This window comes from Triplophysa dalaica, chromosome 11, assembly GCF_015846415.1.
Source record: "Triplophysa dalaica isolate WHDGS20190420 chromosome 11, ASM1584641v1, whole genome shotgun sequence".
NCBI classification, from domain to species: Eukaryota; Metazoa; Chordata; class Actinopteri; order Cypriniformes; family Nemacheilidae; genus Triplophysa; species Triplophysa dalaica.
Window position 1 is genome coordinate 11,825,813 of NC_079552.1, and position 19,743 is coordinate 11,845,555.

The following is a 19,743-nucleotide window of genomic DNA, read 5'->3' on the forward strand; positions in this document are numbered from 1 at the left end:
CAATAGCTTGAGAGTGGGCTCTAACTCCAGTGGAGGATAGAAGGCCCAAGGAAGAATATGCTAGCGTGAAAGCCTCAGCTATCCATTAAGAAAGTCTCTGCTTCTTGACCGGGGTCCCTCTGACTGTAATTCTGACATACTTGACATCTTGGAATGACACATGTTCCAGGAATAGATGGAACTACATATATTTACAATTACACCATCAAGGGTTAACTACTGATTTGCTTGTAATCATAATTAAATCATTCTTAACAGTGTAAATACTGATCATCTTTGATTAATAATTTCATAAAACCATACAGAAGGACAATTAAAAGCACAATGGAGCCACGGCACCCGTCTATTCAAAAATAACAACCAATAAACTAAATCGATCCACTTTTATCCAGAAAAATTAAAAACAACCCACAGCAGTAGTTTATAAGTAGCACAATTCTATGGGGAAAACCATGGACTTGGTAACACCAATTTGAGCACAAAGCACAGGAAAAAAGTGTATTACTTGGGGCTAATGTTTATAATATATTTAACCAGAATAATAATACAGAATAAAAATAAAAATGTTCTTAACCTTTTCATTTAACAACATCTCTTATCAGACACATTTGACTGAAATACACAGAAGACGATATCCATTCCTGCCCACGTCCTCCAGCAGGAAGTCTTCATTTATTTGATAAGATGAGGACCTTCCTTGTTTGAGTGTGTGCTTTAAATGGATGAGATCATAATTACATCCTTGGGCTGAGTTAATAATGAAGTAGTTAAGGACTATTGGGTCTTCCAATCTTCGCCCCTCTATGATCTATACAATGTCCTATGGCAACACACATGTCTCACAGAAAACGCAATATCCATAGGCACATTCAAAAATCCTTGTGAATTCAAGGCCATTGTTGATTTTTGACGTCTAAGATCAAAAGAGCAATGTGTTATTCAAACAAAACCTTCCCTGACCTTTCTGTGGCAATATATTTAAAGACGCTTTGCTTAGGATGATTGTCAGGTTTTGTAGGGAAATAATTGAAATGCTAAACGCCGCGTCTGTCACCGCGTGGCGTGTGCGTAAAAAGTTACGAATATCTACAAACAACATCATTAGCATCTCTAAACTTTCAGCATTTCACAAGAACTAATTTGCCCGCAGTGTGATGGTAGAGAGACTCTCCACGGAAGACACTGTGTCTTCCCAAGGGTATTGAAAAGATGGACAAAATATGCACTCATTATACTGATGAAATATCAATGCTATTTATAACCAACCAAAAATCCTTGTGCACAATGAGCAAGGAGCTAGCAGTTAATCAAATATTGTTCCGGGGTTTAATGTCTGAAGAGCCCTTCAAACTCGATCAAACACCATTTTCTATTCACGGGGCTGACAAGGATTCACAGTTCCCTGCCTGTGGCATCTTTGGAGTTATTGTGGTGCCTTGATCTGATGTCGAGTATCATAAAGTATCAAACTAAATCCACGGAAAAGACCATTTAGCAACAGATTATGCACTTTAATGATTTTTGTAATGCTGATGGGAAGACACCAACACTGCAGGGTTTTGTGATAATGACTTTTCAACCATAACCCTCCTCACCTCCCCAAACCCCTCTCATAAAAACGGTTTTGAGGACTACTTTTACATAATGTAGATTTCGTGTTTCTGTAACACCTGGATGGAAAGCTAAAGTGTGTAATTACATGTAAATTTTGAGGCACTTGCTTGAAACAGACCGTAAACAGCAAAGATCCTCACTGGTATACAATATGAAATTGTAGCAAAGAAATGTGAAGAATATTTTTTTTCCTTTAAGATGCTGGTCATTTAGTGATGAGAAAAATGAGTCTAAGTAGGGGTTTCTAGAAATAACAAACAATTTGGAGGTGGACAAATATAATTTGTGTCCAAGCTCAGTGGATTTAAATGCACTTTCATTTGTTTGATTCAACTGATTTTAACACACCAATATTTAAAACATTTTACCTTGATTCTATTAACACATTATAGGCTATACATGAAATATTCCAGATATGCAAGGAACCATCCAGCAAGTAACAAGATAAAACATTTTTTTTAAATCTATTAGAAGTTTTTGCATGTAAAATTTAGGCTAATTTGCCTTTACATTAAGTAGATGCTTTTATCCAAATCGACTTACAAAGAGTTTAGGGTGCAACAAGCGATATGTCATACAGGAGCAATAGTACAATAGGTGCCAATACAAAGTTACTGGTTTCAAAAAAAGCTAGACAACTATCTGTTGAGAGAAAGACAGGGTTAGTGTTTTTTTTCTTTTTCATTTGTCTGTCAAGTATTCACAGAAGAAAAGGGTTTTAAGTCGTTTTTTTAATGTTGTGAGAGATGTGGTTGACCGGACCGAGTTAGGAAGAGGATTCCACCGGGGAGGAGTAGTGAATGAGAATGAGCGAGAAATCGATTTGCTGGCCTTATGGGAAGGCAATACAAGACCCCGCTGGTTTGCTAAACGCAGGGATCTTGATGGGGTGTAGGAGTGCAGGAGGCTGTGAAAGTATGCCGGTGCAGATCCAGTGATAGTCCTGTAGGCAAGCATTGGTGATTTGAATCTTATGCGAACTTCCACCGGGACCCAGTGGAGAGATATGAAAAGGGATGTCACATTAGCCCATTTGGTTGTGTCTGAAGACGAGACGTTCTGAACCAGCTGGAGTGGTTTGATAGCCTTTGCAGGAAGACCAGCAAGGAGAGCATTGCAATAGTCCATACTTGAGATCACCAGGGCCTGGACAAGGAGTTGTGCCGCATGCTCAGTGAGATAGGCTCTAACTTTTCTAATGTCAAATAAGGCATATCGGCATGACAGCGTTGTCTTTGCGAAGGCTTTAATGCAAATTGTTGAACAAGACATTTTTATTCAAGAGCAGTACAACATTGTCTTTGTTTATGGTGGTGGCTTGGTTAAGTGCTTTGTTTGTTTCTATAAACACATCGATAACTAAATCTAGCTGAGGAACTCCACAGAGCCCAAACTCCTATCACAACACATCAAGTCAATAAGTCACTCAAGTCAAAAATTCTCCTGGTGCCAGCAAGCGTCTTCATTCAATTTCTTTAGACCCATAGCAGGTGTTAGATTCACTCAGACTTCAATCAAGCCAAAGCTGTGGGAGTTTATTTAAAGCTGCTGTCTTGTAATGATATGATTTAGGAAAATGAATGATGCATAATGATACACATTAGATGGGTTTTTCTCAGCAGAAACCTCAGTCTTCCCATGCATTCATTGTCCGTTCTCATTGGTGATACCCTGTTGTGTTCGTTTTACTGGGTTTTTATAAATACATTCCTAGTTAGATCAGTGTTTCCCAACCCAGTCCTACGTGGCACCCCTGACAGAATGTTTTAGATCTCTCCCAATATGAAACACCTGATTTAACTCATCAGCTTCCCTCGGAATGTTTGAAATGAGTTAAATCAGCTGTTTCATATTGGGAGAGATCTGAAACATTCTATCAGGGGTGCCACGTAGGATTGGGTTGGGAAACACTGAGTTAGATTATTGACTGCTTTCGTCTGTGGGGTTCTGTGACAGAAGAATGGACCTCCAGAGATGGAATATATCCATCTAAACCAAGACGGTCCTCCTCTGGAGAGGTATGTGGAGGACTTCACATCGTTGTCTGTTTCCCGAGTTCTGGGACAGACCCATGGTCTAGTTTGTCGATCTTATCCTGGAGATTAATGGATCGATCATTCCGTCCGAACACGGAGGGGACCCCACAGAGTTTTACGAGCCTTCAAAGTCTTTCAAGCCTCCCAAGCCTTCCAAGTCTTCCAAGTCTTCTGAGCCTTCACAAGAGCTTTCCAAGTCTCCCATGCCGTCAGAGCCTTCCAGGTCTCCCAAGCCGTCAGAGCCTTTCAAACCTCAAGTACTGTCAGAGCCTTCCAAGTCTCCCGGACCGTCAGATCCTTCCAAGTCTCCCAACCTGTCAAAGCCTTCCAAGACTCTGGAGCCGTCAGAGCCTTCCAAGTCCCCCAGAGTACATTGTGGCTATGCCGCTAGCCTATGTTGTGGCTGCCCGGGAACCTCAGGATTTTGAGGGGGGCTCCTGTACCCATGCTTCAGTTCACCTCCAGTGCTCCAGTGGTCGCCCAGTGGTCACCTACTCCTCCTATCCCGCTGCCACTGCTGCCAGCACCACCAATATGGCAGACCCCCTGCACCAGGATGGCCATCACCCCTGGTTCCCCCTGCTTCACCATGGAGACCACAACCCCTTACTTCCCCTGCTCAGCTATTACCGCCACTGTGGCCACCAACCCTGACTCCCCAAGCTACATCACCCCCGACTTCCCCTGGTTTTACGGCCACCGCTGCCGTCCTAGAACCCATTTGGTCCCCAGAACCCCCTTGGTACCCTGAACTGTGCCAGATCTGCCTCCATGATTCCCCAGGTTGGGAGGGGGGGTACTGTCACAGTCTCGTCTGTCCCCACGCCTGTTTCTCCTGTGTTTCCCCCAAGGGCTCCTTATCCCATCACGTTTCCGCACCTGTCCCGTGTTTGTCATCATCGCACCTGCCCGTCATCATCCCTCATCACCCAGACCCTTTATATACTCAGTTTTACCACACACTCCTTTTCTGTTCTGTGTTGTGATACGCTGTTGTAATACCCTGTTGTGTTCGTGTAAGTGTTTGTTAATAAATATATTCCTTGGTTAGATCTTTGTCTGCGGGGTTCCGTGACAAACACACTATAGCCTACAAAACAGCAGAGACTGCAACAGTTCAGTCATTTAGGAAGGACTTCAATGACTTGAAGACTACATATTGTATGACTGCCATCTACAGTCAGACAGCAAAAGCTGCTTCCCTCTACACCAACTTCATCCCTGCAGTCGGTTTTGTTAGGACTTCAATTAATATTATTCCTTATGGTTATGAAATGCTTACTTGATAAAATATTGTATAGTTGTATTAACCTAATTAACTAAAATGAACAAACTTTAATTATAATGGCATATGTACATTCTGTGTACATTTTCCTCCTCCTAAATATCTCATGGCGTTTATTAGTCTAAATGTTCATCTCCTATGTTCATCTTAGATTACTTAAGTAACCTTTAAACATTCAGGTAATTTCAGCAACCTTAAGGTCTCTGTAAAGATGTGGATTGTGAAAAGCGCTAAACAAAAAATATCTGCTGCAACGATCTTGGTATCAAAACAGAATCTAATTCAATCTAATTACACAAAAATACTGCATGTATTCTTTCCTATGAGTTTTGCTTTGACAGATGTAGAATTAAGAAAAGATGTCTCCAGAAGTTAAACACATAAACAAAGTCTTGTATTTATAACTTCGCCCAGAAATTAAAATTCTGTCATTATTTATTCACAGTCAAGTTGTTCCAAAACTGTATAAATGTATTTGTTGTGTTGAACACAAAGAAAGATATTTGGAAAAATGTTAGTAACTGACATACCTGGGACATCATTACCAAAATATTGTAATTCATGACAGAATTGTATACCCTTAATAGAATATCCCTTTAATATATATTGATGAAGGTTCACTAGCATTTTATTTTTTAGAGAACACTGCCACCTTTTGGTTAGAGATAAAGTATGATCAGAGTAAGAAAACGTTAGTGAAATTATTGGCCCACCCAGAGCAGTCAGTTGAGAGATAAAAGTAGATAAAATGGAAGTTATATGACACTAATGGATTACTGTTAAAAGATCAGATAAGATGTTAATAGACTTTTAATTCTGAGATTTGCTTCACTTTATAGTTTCATTTTAGCCAAACAACTCAAAATAAGAAGCAGAAAGAGTACTGACATGACTCACATGGCAGTCTTTGTGAAAAACCCCTTCTAATAATAAGACTGTGCTTTCAGTGGGAGGTTTTACATTTCCAACATCAACAATTCTGTGTGGGCCTACGTTACGCATTTAGAAAATTAAGTGTCCTTTTATGTTTTATTAGAAAATTATTATCCTGTTTGAGAGAAAAACGTCTTCTAACATTAGACAAAATATATTGCAATATGCTATTATGGATGACTGTAATACAGACTGTTATGCCAGTTACACAAATGTCCATTTGCTTAGCTTGTTTGTCTGATAATTCATATCCTGACCGGTAGTATGACATATCATTCAGAATTACACTTCCTGAGTAGCCTCGAGCTCATGATCTATTGGTTGGCCAGTCTGCCCATAAGCCCCGCCCACTCCATTTGACAGCTTCTGCTACCCCACACCCAATGCACTCTGCTGTTCCAGCAAGAGACATCTCCTCCCTACTGGCTGTTAATGCAGCAAATGGTTCTGCCTCATCTCATCAGCCCAACAGTAGCAGCAGAACACCAGAACAGGGTGTAGGCTTCAAACGGGTAAGTGTGTGTACTGTTTTCCTTAGCACAACAAAGCTATTTAGTTATATTTCAGAGACGGATTCTGTGCAACAAGACATAAACTCCATACTGTTGTGATCATATCTGAATCTTTCCTGCATTATTTACCTCTCTGGTGTTTTGTTGTTTTTATACTGAATGTGGGTAAATCTCCTTACATGTGAGGGATTGTCCAACAGACCGGACAGTGATTCAGGAAATCAGAGTCATGTGATGCCCGATCCTAAACGGATAAGCAGAAAAACCGCAGAAACATGTTGTTAAGTTTGTCCGACTAAGGGCGGGACATAGGTCAGCAACAGTACAGAGATCAGGATATTTGTTTTCCCACAGTTCAGTCATAAATAAAGGACAATGGGCAGGTTATTAGTTCCATTTATTAAGTGATGCTTAAATTTTATCCATATAATATGAACAAAGTTTATTTTCTTTATGTGATTAAGGGGATTCAGGAAAAAAGCTCTCACAGAGAGACAAAGCATTCATCGTACCCCTGAAAAGGGGTTTTGGAGAGTTGCAGTCATGTATTCACCTCAGAGCCTTCACAGGTGGGGCATCACCCATAGTGAAAGCATGGAGCGTTTGGCCTACAGTCAAGGTAAGACTTCACAGCTTACTTTAGGAGGCTTTAGGTCTAGAAGAAGAAGAATTCTGACTCAGCATCATTGCAAGATTTTAATGATCTCTACTGGGAAAAAATAAAAATATTGAACGTATTTAATGGTTATAATGGTAATGTATTGCTTTAATGAAAACTTTAATGATCATGTAGATAAGAAAGAATTAAACATAATAAAAGTGATGACAGTTCACCTAATTATACAAAATTCTGTCATCATTCACTTATCTTCTTTCAAAATCGGTATATATTTCTTTGTTCTGATGAACAAAGAGAAAGATATGTGGTTGAATTTTCGTAACTAAACAGTTATTGGACCCAATTGACTATCATTGAAAAATGTACTTTTATTTATCTGTTAAACACAAAAGAAGATATTTTGAAGAATGTAGGACAGCAATTGGTTCTGGGGCACTTTTGACTACCATTGTAATTTTTCTACTATGGTAGTCAATGGGGTCCAAGAACTGTTTGGTTACAAGCATTTGTCCAAATATTTTTCTCTGTGTTCAACCACACAAAGAAATTAACACAAGAGTGAGTAATGAGCAAGTTGCAGGAAGCGCCATATTAGATTTTCGATCAGCAAGTGTGGTAGGGATTATTTCCGGTCTTATAACACTTTATGTGAAAATAAGGATTTTGGGCCAGCAAATATGAGCGTTTTTTAGATAAAAAGTGATCTGAGTATATGACAGAAAATTCTCTGTAAATTTCTGAGTAACATAACCTCTTTAAGCCAACACTAGTTACACAATTTGATATAACAGCAAAAATGGCTGATGATGTTTTATACCAGTCTGTGCAACTCCATGCGTTTCTCCCCATATCACCATCCTCTTTAACTCATTCCCCGCCAGCCTTTTTTAAAAAAGTTGCCAGCCTACGCCAGTGTTTTTTTACATTTTCACCCAAATTGAATGGCTCACAGTAAATTTTCTGTAAAGAATATATGGATAAACAATATGTAAAATGAAAGAACAGTCTCAGCTTTTAAACAAAAGAAACCGTATTCTTCATTTATTCGTTTTTTATAACTCTAAAAAATTAATCACTTTGATTAAACAGCTGAGATAATTCCCCTTTTTTTGTCAAAGATTCCGCCCAGATTACACTCAGAACAATCATTAAAAACTTTTTTCCCAGTGGTGTGTAATAGCGCCACCTGCTGTATAACAGTACAAACACTGATTGCCGTAATAACTCGTCTTTGGCGCGGAACCGTTTTTTTTAAATCACGAGATAACTCGTCAATGGCAGTGATTAAAGTCACCATGAAAAGGAAGTTGCGATGGACTTCTGTTCAGTATCGTGACGTACAGAATATCTGAGTGAAACAGCTTTTGAAATTAGAAAAAAATGTCAGGCGGGCTTTATTTTGCCCTTACCTTTTTGATTTGTTTGTTGTAAGATGGGCCTGGAGGGGAGGGCTAACAACGCCTGGCCATTGTACAGTGAGTATAGTCCTACCTTTTTTTTGTCGCTGACGTCATGTGGCAAAGAGTTCTTGTTGAGAGGGGAAGAGGAGCTTAATGTTTTTGATTAAACATTACAAGTGCAAATGCAGATTGAAAAAACAATGGTGTGCACGGACAAACGATTTATAATAATCACTCCAACACTCTGTAAAACACTTTCATTTACATTAAGCAGCCGCTTTTATCCAAAGCGACTTAAAAATCAATTTCCTGTTTAATTTCATGGTGACTTTAAGCAAAACAATAAACTCGCCTTTACTACAGTACTCACACTGCCAGTAGATACGTTTGATGTCTTTGTTTTAACTCATCGTTACAAGTTCTATACGATTAAAGTCAGACGGATGGAATAATGACACATCGAAAGAGGAAATAAATGATTTTTATGCTTTTCTTAGTCCTCCAACTGTCAAAACAAAAAACGTCTCTGCGGAAATGTACAATACACACGCTGTCTTATGTATAGGCCTACATGACTTGTGTATACAGATTTTGATTAACCACTTAAATGGACTATAGAATGAAAGTCTTTTTTCTTTTACATCGAGTTGTGTTGGCTTAACAATACACTCAGCATTGTAAAGAGGTGTTTCTATTATATCACAAAAAACGCCCATAATTCCCTCCCAAAAATCCTTGTTTTTCCATACAGTGTTAACGACCCGGAAATAAACCTGCCCACACTCGTTGATCGAAAACTAATATGGCGGCTAAGTGCAACTAAATGCCAGAATTTTTGGGTGAACTTTCCCTTTAAATCTGAAATAAGAGCCAAAACACATTACATAAAGGAAATTGGTAATGATTTTACCATAAATGATTTTAAACAGCCGATGGTTCATAATAGTATTTGTAATAGAAACCATTACAATTTGTATTCTTATAGAACAGATGTCAGTGACAATCATAAATGTATAAAACGTTACTTCATGCTACCCAAGAATAGCTTACATATTTGAACATTTTAGAGATATTTTCTTGAAATTTTCGAAAAATATTTCATGCTTCAAACAATTTTTCACTCAAGCAGTAGAGGGTAGTATATCCATCCTCTTCCCCAGAATCACGTTTATTTTAACGTTATGACACCACCCCTTTACTGCAGACGAGTCGTGCAGGAGAGCTCGGGTGTAAACAAATATCTACTCCGCTTGAACGTTCTCCGAACACCGGATTTTCATATGAATGGAAAGCATAGATCGCGTCTGGGTCGTCGACAGAGAACATCATAGGGTAACGCGCTTGAATCGGGTCGTTAGTCGTTTATCAATGCCGTTTAACACATCGCCACCGTTGATGTCAGGCGAGGCGTTATCCTAACCCGTATGAAATACACGTTAACGATGGCGACACCTGCAGAACAGGACCTTGTGTTGGCAGAATCGGAGAACACTAAAGAGAGATCGCAAGGGTTTGGTATCCTCAGATTGCAGGAGGATAAATCCGCCGGTGAGAAAGCCGCCGTCAGGTCTGGAGACGGGAGATGGCAGGCGCCCATATTCGCTTTAGCCAGAAAAGCGTCAGAAACCTTCTCGGGCGGCATTCACGTTCTGCCCAAAGTGACGGAACCCAAAACATCGCCTTTTGTCGAGGAATGGGGTGCCAAGGGTAGGTTTATAATGGTAGTTTTCTAATGGCAATGACTGCTTTCGAGATGTGTTGTTCAGATGTGCGTTTTGTGAATGATGTCATATGTGCATGATGTCATAGATGCTGTCTTTACATTGATCCGTGCATTGCATCCCTATGGAAATTGACCATGTTTTTATTGTATTGCATTATATTATAAAAGTGCAAAACCATGTTTTTGGGCGGGTTGCTGTACAATTTAGTTTACCATAGTTTTAATAGAAATGTAGGTAAAATATTGTTTCTGTTGTGCGACAATGGAAAATTCGTGATACCCTCATGATAACACGTGGTGTTTATTCTCGACCCGCAGCCATAACAAATACATTTATTAACATAGAAAACCTACAAACTCTAGTCTGTTACCTCTGAAGTCTGATGATATCTCTCCCAAAAATGACAATTCTGTCATCGTTTATTCACCCTCAGATTGTTCCAGACCTCCATACATTTCCTTGTTTACACGAAGGAAGATATTTCAAAGAATGTCTGTAACCGGGCAGATCTTGACCCCCTATTTACTGCCATATTAGGGAAAATTAATATTGAGGGTGAGAACACGATGACAGAGTTTTCATCTTTGGGTGTACTATACCTTTAATAGTTTACCGCCACCAAAAGAAGTGAAACTGAGAGCCAGTGAAAGTGGGATGTAAACAAGCACAGGGACAGATAAAGCCCATCCCATTATGTTTGCATATGAATTACTGATTTGCCTGATGGGTACAAAGGTTCCAAAGTGTCACTGATGAGTCAAAACTGATAAGTTAAATTCAGTTGTGCGGCAGTTGAAACACAAAACAAAGCAATTTATTGCCACTGTTGTGATGATGTTACAATGATGGCAATACAGGCACACAGTTAATGAGTGTTGTAAGGTTAAAATTGACCCTGTGTTTGAACTTACCCAGCCATGCAGTGTGGTCACATGTTAGCCCTGGTGACACAACCAGAGGTTGAAGTGCTGTAATGAGTGTTTGCTTTAAGCGTTCTTGTTGTTTTTAAGTTTTGTATACGTTTGTGTTTCTTCTAGCTTGCCGCGATCCTATGGCAATGGAACGGGCAAACTTGTTAAACATGGCTAAGCTCAGCATCAAAGGTTTGATTGAATCAGCTCTCAGCTTCGGTCGAACTCTAGACTCTGACTATCCACCTCTGCAACAGTTCTTTGTTGTCATGGAACACTGCCTAAAGCATGGGCTTAAAGGTACGGTCGACCATCACCAAAATAGAGAAAACCAATTTGGGCATGTACGATAGCTGACTTCTTTTAAATATTACCTGAGGAAGATGCACATTATTCTTAGGCACCAGACAGACCGCAGTGACGGTCACTCTATAATAGGAAAGAAATGAGGAAATGCTATTTTTGTTAGTTTCACTCATTTTCAGATGAAAGATCATCTGAAGCCTTTGTCTGTTTAGCAAGTGCCGACACATTTATCTGGAATATTGTTGTCATCAAAGCTTGCGTATGAGTTGTTTCGCAAACAGGTTTGTCTCTATCTCCCAGCGAAGAAATCGTTTCTTGGATACAACAAGTCATTGTGGGGGCCTCTGGAGATGGTTGAGAAGCTGTGCCCAGAAGCAAGTGAAATCGCAGCCAGTGTGCGAGACCTTCCGGGACTAAAGTATGTGCAGCACTAAAGTCCTTACAATTTGGTTTACTTGGCTGTTAGATCTGCCCCATGTCCGAGTGAATCAAATTTAAAAGCAATCTAGTTTCACTCTTATAAATATACACATGCACTTTTAGATCAAGACACATTCCCCAACACATCATGGCATGTAATTCAGAATAGGGTAGTGCACATTTCAGTTTTTGTTCTCTATCAAAACTGAAACTTGCAACTGTAAGTAAACCAATTTGCACATTTTCAACAGATCACATTTAAAATCTAGATAAAATCTAATACATAGTATGCATATGTATTCTTGTATATGTATTTTCAGTACAAAGTTTGTGATAAATTGCTTTTGTACTGTATGTATGTATTTTTTTTACCTTGATAAGGGGCTTTTAACACTGAACTGGATGTGTTTGTGTGTGTGTTAGGACACCGCTGGGCAGAGCCAGAGCATGGCTGAGACTGGCACTGATGCAGAAGAAACTGGCAGATTACCTTCGTCTTCTTATCACCAGAAAAGACATACTCAGGTTAGTTTCTTTCTTTATCACATTAGCTGTGCTGGAGAATCACATGTAGGTTGTAGAGTAGTGATAGGATCTGCCAGACTAATGCATCAAGTGCATATACCCGTCCATTAAATGTCCTCCTGCTGCCTTGGATTTAAAGATCGCGTATCACAGGCAGTTTCTGCCAATCTCATATTAATCTTGAGTGCCTATACAGTAGTATTGCATGCGTCGTATCTTCGAAGAGTATTTAGTTTTGATTAAGGTGCGGTTTCCCGGACAGGGCTTAAGACTAGTCCTAGACTCTGAATTCTTATTACCAGCTGTAGGACTGAGATGAAAGTGAAAGTAGTTTAGCGAGTAGCTCAGTCAAATGTGTACAATCTCCGATAACTGAACACTAGTCCAGCGGCTCTTCCTCTTCTCTAAGGATGCCCCCGCCCCTTTTTTGGTGTATTCCTTTGGGCGGAGATCATTAAAAGCACTCTGAATGGTGACATCATATACCCAGGATGTAGAGGGCTGTAGTCAATTCCAGCCATTCTCTGTAGTCCTTGAAAAGCGAATTCTGTTAAAGACAATATCTCGCTTGGCACTGAACTTTGAGCTTTATCATTTTGCTGGTATTATTTATGCTTTAACAGCAACATAACACACTAACTAAAGGTTGAAAAATAGGATCGGGGGGAACATGCTCTTTAACTAAGGCCTACCTGGTTTAAAATAATCCCTGTCTGGGAAACCAGCCCAATATGTATAAAAGAGAGATACAGTTGTACGATTATTTCCGGAAAAACACAAGCTGCTAGAGGTGGGACTAGTCGGGAGAGTGGGATGGAACTACAGCACAAGCAAGCAACACTCCATCACAATAATTCCTTTGTGCTGTGTACATTATGCATGTACACGCCGATTGCCAACAAAACACAGATGTATGAGTTAGTTTGACTTACTGTGTGCAGTTCATGTCCGGCATCTTTTAGCACACCATCAATCAGTCTCAAACTATCTCCAAAGTCAGCATTATATCCACCGTTTATATAACCTCATCACTGAAATGCCGTGAACAAACAGACACACCTAAATTTCACTATCGCAAGAGTAACTAGCCATCTTGACGCAGCGCATATAATATCGGTGGTAAGTGGGTCTCGCTTGTCGGTTGGCTGCTGTACAGGCTCTTTCGCCTTCGCCTTGCAGTGCTTTTCTTGAAGAATGGCCAATAAAACGAATAGGATCCATATGACGACACAGGGATCCAGAATTATAAAAAAGTTTCAAAAAAGTGAGAGTGCTGGGTGAGTGTATAAGTACAGAAATACTACATCATACGTTGACCATGTTACGCATGAGAAGCCAGCACGTTTAACAGTGTAAAGAAGTCAGAATGCAGGCCATAGCAGGATACCCGATCTTTCATCATTATTAAAAAAAGATGAAATTTTGAGAATGTAAATTTAGCTGTTTTTCACCAACATGCTAGTTGTGTTATTCATAATCTTTTTCCCGTGCAGTGAGTTCTATGAGAACTCGGCAGTGATGCTGGAAGAGGAAGGGGCCGTCATAGTTGGTCTCCTGGTGGGGCTTAACGTCATAGATGCCAATTTATGTGTAAAGGGCGAGGACCTCGATACACAAGTATGAACTTCATAAATCAGCCATTTTGATAACTCTACCTGAAGTTTCTGCTTAAAAAATCTGTGTTGTATTGGCATCCACAGGTTGGTGTAATAGATTTCTCCATGTACTTGAAGAACGACATTGATGACTACAGAGGTGAAGAAAGGTAGAAAGTTTACTTTGTAAAAAGCATGTCAGTGTGTTATTCTCTGTGCATAACATCTGTCATTATGTCTTGTAAATAGAAATGGACAAATTGCAGCTATTTTGGATCAGAAGAACTACGTTGAAGAATTAAATAGACAGCTTAAGTATGTTTGTACTCTTTGTTAAGCATATGTATATATATGGTGGTGATACCTGTTTCTGGGATGTGGGTGACTATACCGTTTTTATTGTTTTTCTATTGTTTTGTCAAAGTTCTACAGTTCAAGGCTTACAGGGACGCGTGGAGTCATTAGAAAACTCCAACTCCAAATTAATTGAAGAGGTACACTTTGGTATTAGGATTCAAAAGAGTTTTGAATAGTGACGTTTCAAACAGTGAACAGATGTATGTGATACTAACTGTTGGTGTTTTTCTTAATGTAGCTGGCTATAGCAAAGAACAACATCATTAAACTACAAGAGGAAAACCATCAACTCAGAACCGAAAATTCTGTGATTCTCATGAAAGCACAACAAAGTCTTGAGGTATAATGTTTTTTTATACACATTACATCCATCTGCAATTATATATAGATAAACAAACAGATGTTTTTTGTTACTGATCCAACAATTTACGTTAGGGATTCACATGTTTTTTCAAGATTTTTTTTTTACAAAATAAATTGAATTAGAAATTAACAACTGTATTATTTCTCAAATGCTGCACATTTCCTTGTAAAATAAAAATATATTTATGTCAAATTACAAAACTAATCTGCAATTTCAAATCACATAAAAAATGAATAATACAAACGTTTCTTTAACATAAACCAACCAAGACTTGTCTGTGCTTTTCTTGGATTTTTTTAACATAGCCACAATTACCAAATTTGGAATTAACACAGCAGCCCCTGCTGTTCAAAACATGAATTTCAATTCATTTAAGATGTCGACCAACTAGACTTATCCCTTAAGATCTATTTTCCACCAGCTCACTCTGAATCATTACATCCCTTTATTTTTCAATTCACCATTATTTACATCATAAAAGTTGATTTTGTGTCATGCATATGCTGTATATATAACGTAATATAATGTTTTATATAATTTAATATTTTTTTTGAATTATGCATGATTTATTATAAAACTCTTCTAATACTTCCGTAAGGATTTATTTAAGTTATTGAGTAAATATCATCAGCAATAATGCCAGACCACTGTTCCGTATGCTCTTCTCTTAGATTGCAGAGGGAGATTTAAATTGCGAACTGGACACATACAAGCAATCTAGGCAGGGCCTGGATGAAATGTACAATGAAGCAAGGCGGCAACTTAAAGAGGAATGTCAACTTCGGCAGGTCTATGTCACCAATAATAAAAGAACCTGGAGCAGTGCCTAAAATGGCAAACCTGTTTTTTATATAATCATTTCGTAAATGTCTTTTTGCTTCAGGATGTGGAGAACGAACTGGTTGTGCAGGTGAGCATGAAACAGGAGATGGAAATGGCTATGAAACTGTTAGAAAAGGACATCCATGAAAAACAAGACACTTTGATTGGACTTCGGCACCAGTTGGATGAGGTCAAAGTGATTAATGTGGAAATGTACCAAAAAATGCAGGTAAAGCATTTTGGTTTACTTTACAGACTTGCTAGCTTTTTGTACCTAAAATGTGTTTTAATGATGAAATTTATGATGATTGACAGTCATCAGATGACAGCATGAGGCAAAAAAAACGACATGATTGCACGACTAGAGGAGAAGACGAATCAAATAACAGCAACTATGAAACAACTGGAGCAAAGGTGAGAAGTGAATATTCATTTATTGGAGATCATATCCGGCATAAACTTCAGTCATAGTCCTGATGTGCATATAGAGTATAATTTTGTTAATCATAATATTTGAATACATTGATACATATGTCAAAGTTTGAAACTACTATTTTCCAATGGTAATCCACCTCAGGATATAATATCTGTAGATGATTTCAGATCAGTTTCACTGATTGTGTCAGAACCATCAGTGTTTGCGTTTAATCGGTAGAATCAGTTTCCTGATGGTCCGGGGTTGGCCTAGCCAGTCAAAAGCATGCAATGGCTTTCTCTCATTTAACCACTCATCCTTCAGCATTTGTGTTATTTTCTTGTTGTGATCTGGTGCCGTCATATCTGTTTTGCCCACTTCTCTCTCCACATGAATCATCCTTCCCTCCATTCAATAAACCGCCTTCGTACTTCTGATGTTTTATGACTGCACTGCTTAACAAGTTCTTGAATCTTTTGGATGAAATTGAAATTCACTGATATTTACATCCTCTTTCCCTTTTTGTTCCCCCTTTTCATTTCTTTTTTTCCTCATCTTCTCTCTTCCTCTAAATTCCCTGTTGTGGTCAATCGACAAACAGCGACAAAGACCTGCTCAGCCAGACGAGAACTCTTGCGATGTCATTTGTAAAATGCGCTAGCACAGATACAGAACACCAGTACAAACTAGTCAAAGATATTTCCTTCTGATTTTTTTGTCACTTTACACTATTTGTGTATGGCAGTAACATAAAAGTTAAAGGTTTTTTACTAGCCCACTTCTTATTTAATGATGGTTGGTGTTTTTCCACATAGTGATCCCAACAAGCCTTTTTCTTGTGGTACTGTATCTTAAATATTTACCTGTAACATTTAACAATGAAAGAACACCACAAATATGACTTGTCTTTTATCACGCTTCTCAATAAATTTGATGTTTTGAACTACTTGGAGCTGTTTGCGTAGCGAGTCATTCTTTCGAAACGTCTGGCTTTTCCTTCAGCACAACTCTTCTCTTTCATCTGGCTCTGTATTTGTTCCCACTCTCTTGTGGCCATCCCAAATTTATTTTGTATCCCATATGTTCCGATACATTCCCTCCTTTCCATTACATTCAGAGCCGTAGTTTTACCCAGTTGGTTTGAATTACACCAGATTGCAGGATGCAGAGAAGGAACGGGCCAGCGCGGAAGACGGAGTGCGCAAATTCAAGCAGGACTTCACTAACAAATCCGACAGTCTTCAAAAGCAGATAGCCCAGAGAGAGAAGCAAATGTAAGTTTTGTTACTATTATTTTATTAAAATACAGTTTGAAATAACCCAGGCCTTAGGAAAGTGTAAACTGTACATTACTGCAATTTATGATGTTTGCGTTTCTTTGCCTTCTTTATTTGAAACCTAAAACTGCAGCTTACTTATGAACTCAGGTCAAATGACATTTTGTGTGAAACCTTGCTTGGGAAATCGAATAGCGTACCTTATCTAATTTATGTAGATGCTAGGAATTCAATGAGTCTTCTAGTTGACTGTTTTTTCAGGACGCAGCTGGAAACTGATTTGAAAATCGAGAGGGAATGGCGACAGACCTTGCAGAGTGAATTGGAGAGAGAGCGAGAGACCATCGGCCAGCTCACTACTGAGGCTCAGCAGATCAACGGACTGAAAAAAGTATGCTTAATTTCACTGTCCTCTTCTGCAAACATAGAGATACAAAACACTGTAAATAACATGTCTAGACTAAATATTTAAACAGACAGATACTTCATTAGATACCATTCAATAGGCTTTTCCATTTAAAGTTGTTTTTTAATGTGCATCTTGTCTGAATAGCTGCTTGTAATTTGTTTTTGTTTCTTCTCAGGAGTTCCACAGGTTGCAGGATGAGAATTCGCAGCTGAAGGGAATCTGTGAGGACCAGGAACAGGCTCTGGAGGAACTGGGCTGTAAACTCAGCGAGTATGTGAGATTTAAACCTCAATGACATACTGGAGCCTTTGAATCGTGTTTTGTTTATTGATACACACACTTTACTTTTTCAGGTCAAAGATGAAAATTGAAGACATAAAAGAAGCCAACAAGGCCCTGCAGGTTTGCATTAAAGAATTGTTAAGTTACACAAAAAAAATGGATGATAACCATTGTATTACTCACAGTTCATATTTGTACGGGAATATTACTTCAGTCAAACCATACATGTTGTCATTTAACATGTTTAATTTTGAACTTTATTAATGAACGCTATATTTTAGGGTGGCCAGGTCTGGCTAAAGGATAAAGATGCTACCCAGTGCAAGCTGTGTGAAAAGGAATTTTCAATTTCTAGAAGAAAGGTCAGAAGAAAATCTGTGATTTAATATACACTGTTGTCTTCATTATAGTTCATTATACATTCTTCTCACACACTACAATAAAGTACAGGGGTAGATCACCCAAAAATGAATTGCACCTCACGTTGTTCCAATCCTGTATACATTTCTTTGTCCTGTTAAACACAGAGAGAGATATTTGTTAGAATGTCAGCAACTGAGATTATTGGGGCACAATTGACTACCAAAATTTTTTTAACAGTAGTTTCATTTTCTTCATTCTTTAAAATATCTTCCTTTGTGTTCAACAGAACAAAACAATTATACAAACATTTTTTCTACTGTAGTAGTCAATTGTGCCACAGAAATCTCAGTCTCACATTTGTCCATGTGTTCAACCGAAAAAAAATGATGCTGGTTTTAAACAGCTTGAGTGTAATACATGACAGAATTTTCATTTTGAGTGGACTATGCCTCTAACAGCTTTTAATAAGCAATTTGGCAAATCCAAAGGGCATCTTACTTTTAAAAACGTCTGAATCAAAGTTAATAAATGGTACTTCCCCAGAATAAGTGTATAAATGTATGGTTATCATGTTCTGTGGCTCACTTTGAGTAAATACCAAACCAGAAGATCTAATCTGATGATCTTCTTGTTTGAACAGCACCACTGCAGGAACTGTGGAGAGATCTTCTGCAACGCGTGCTCGGACAATGAGCTGCCACTCCCCGCTTCACCCAAACCTGTGCGCGTCTGCGACACGTGCCACGCTCTGCTGCTACAACGCTGTTCCTCCAATGCCACGTAGAACAGAAATGATAGCACACTGCCACTATCAGCTTTAACTAGGACACTGCGCTGGCCTGCATTGTGTCAAGCTATGACAAAGTGACCAAAACGTCATGTTTACATTTCAGAGGAACAAGCCTGTTGCCTCAGAGCAGATTTGCTGGCAGCTCTATGACATTTGTGCAGTTGGCCCATGTTTGTCACTGAGTGCCCAAAGAAATGAGTTGTAGTTTACAGGTTATAAATTATGACTCTGAATGTTTTCATCTGGGCTGGAGACAGAATTTCAGATTTTTATCATAGCACAACATCCCCATGCATGTTGTAAGCAAACCTTTGCTATAGTATATGAAGGGTGAACAGGATTCATACCCGTGTCAAAGGTACTCACAGTTACTACAGTACAAATACAAAACTGTGCAAATACGGTTATTACAAGTTACTATATTCTTGAAAATTATGTTTCTTACATTCATTTGTGCCTATAAAAAGCCAAACTGACAAGATGGGCAAATTTACCATGCAGAACTGGAATGATACTTGTGTCAGGAGTGTTTGTGCTGAACTTTATCTATCAACTAACTTAAAGCACCTAAAAGTTTCATATGTGAAGTTTATGTATGAAAACGTTCATATGACTTTAAGCACTAAAGTGGATAACTTCACTTGTGTGAGTTTGTTGTTATTTTGTCTTTTATAGAACATGGTACAAAACCTTAAAAACAAGGGAAAAACTATATTCAAAGCTTTCAGTGAATATAATGTACTGCAAGTACAGAAAACATACAGTATACTGTGAAAAATACCAT

At 38.7% G+C, this 19,743-nt stretch overlaps 1 protein-coding gene across 1 annotated transcript; it reads left to right on the forward strand.

The window, feature by feature from the left end:
- Positions 1-9,209: 9,209 nt before the first annotated feature.
- On the forward strand, positions 9,210-19,599 carry rufy2 (RUN and FYVE domain containing 2). The gene is given in 19 exon segments (XM_056760950.1): positions 9,210-10,106; positions 11,161-11,334; positions 11,641-11,758; positions 12,184-12,285; positions 13,779-13,902; positions 13,986-14,050; positions 14,130-14,195; positions 14,305-14,374; positions 14,476-14,577; positions 15,273-15,389; positions 15,485-15,652; positions 15,739-15,759; positions 15,761-15,837; positions 16,993-17,112; positions 17,377-17,506; positions 17,700-17,794; positions 17,878-17,926; positions 18,088-18,168; positions 18,810-19,599. Coding segments are annotated over 19 exon segments (2,106 nt in total). The 5' UTR covers positions 9,210-9,823; the 3' UTR covers positions 18,954-19,599.
- The last annotated feature ends 144 nt before the right edge of the window (positions 19,600-19,743 follow it).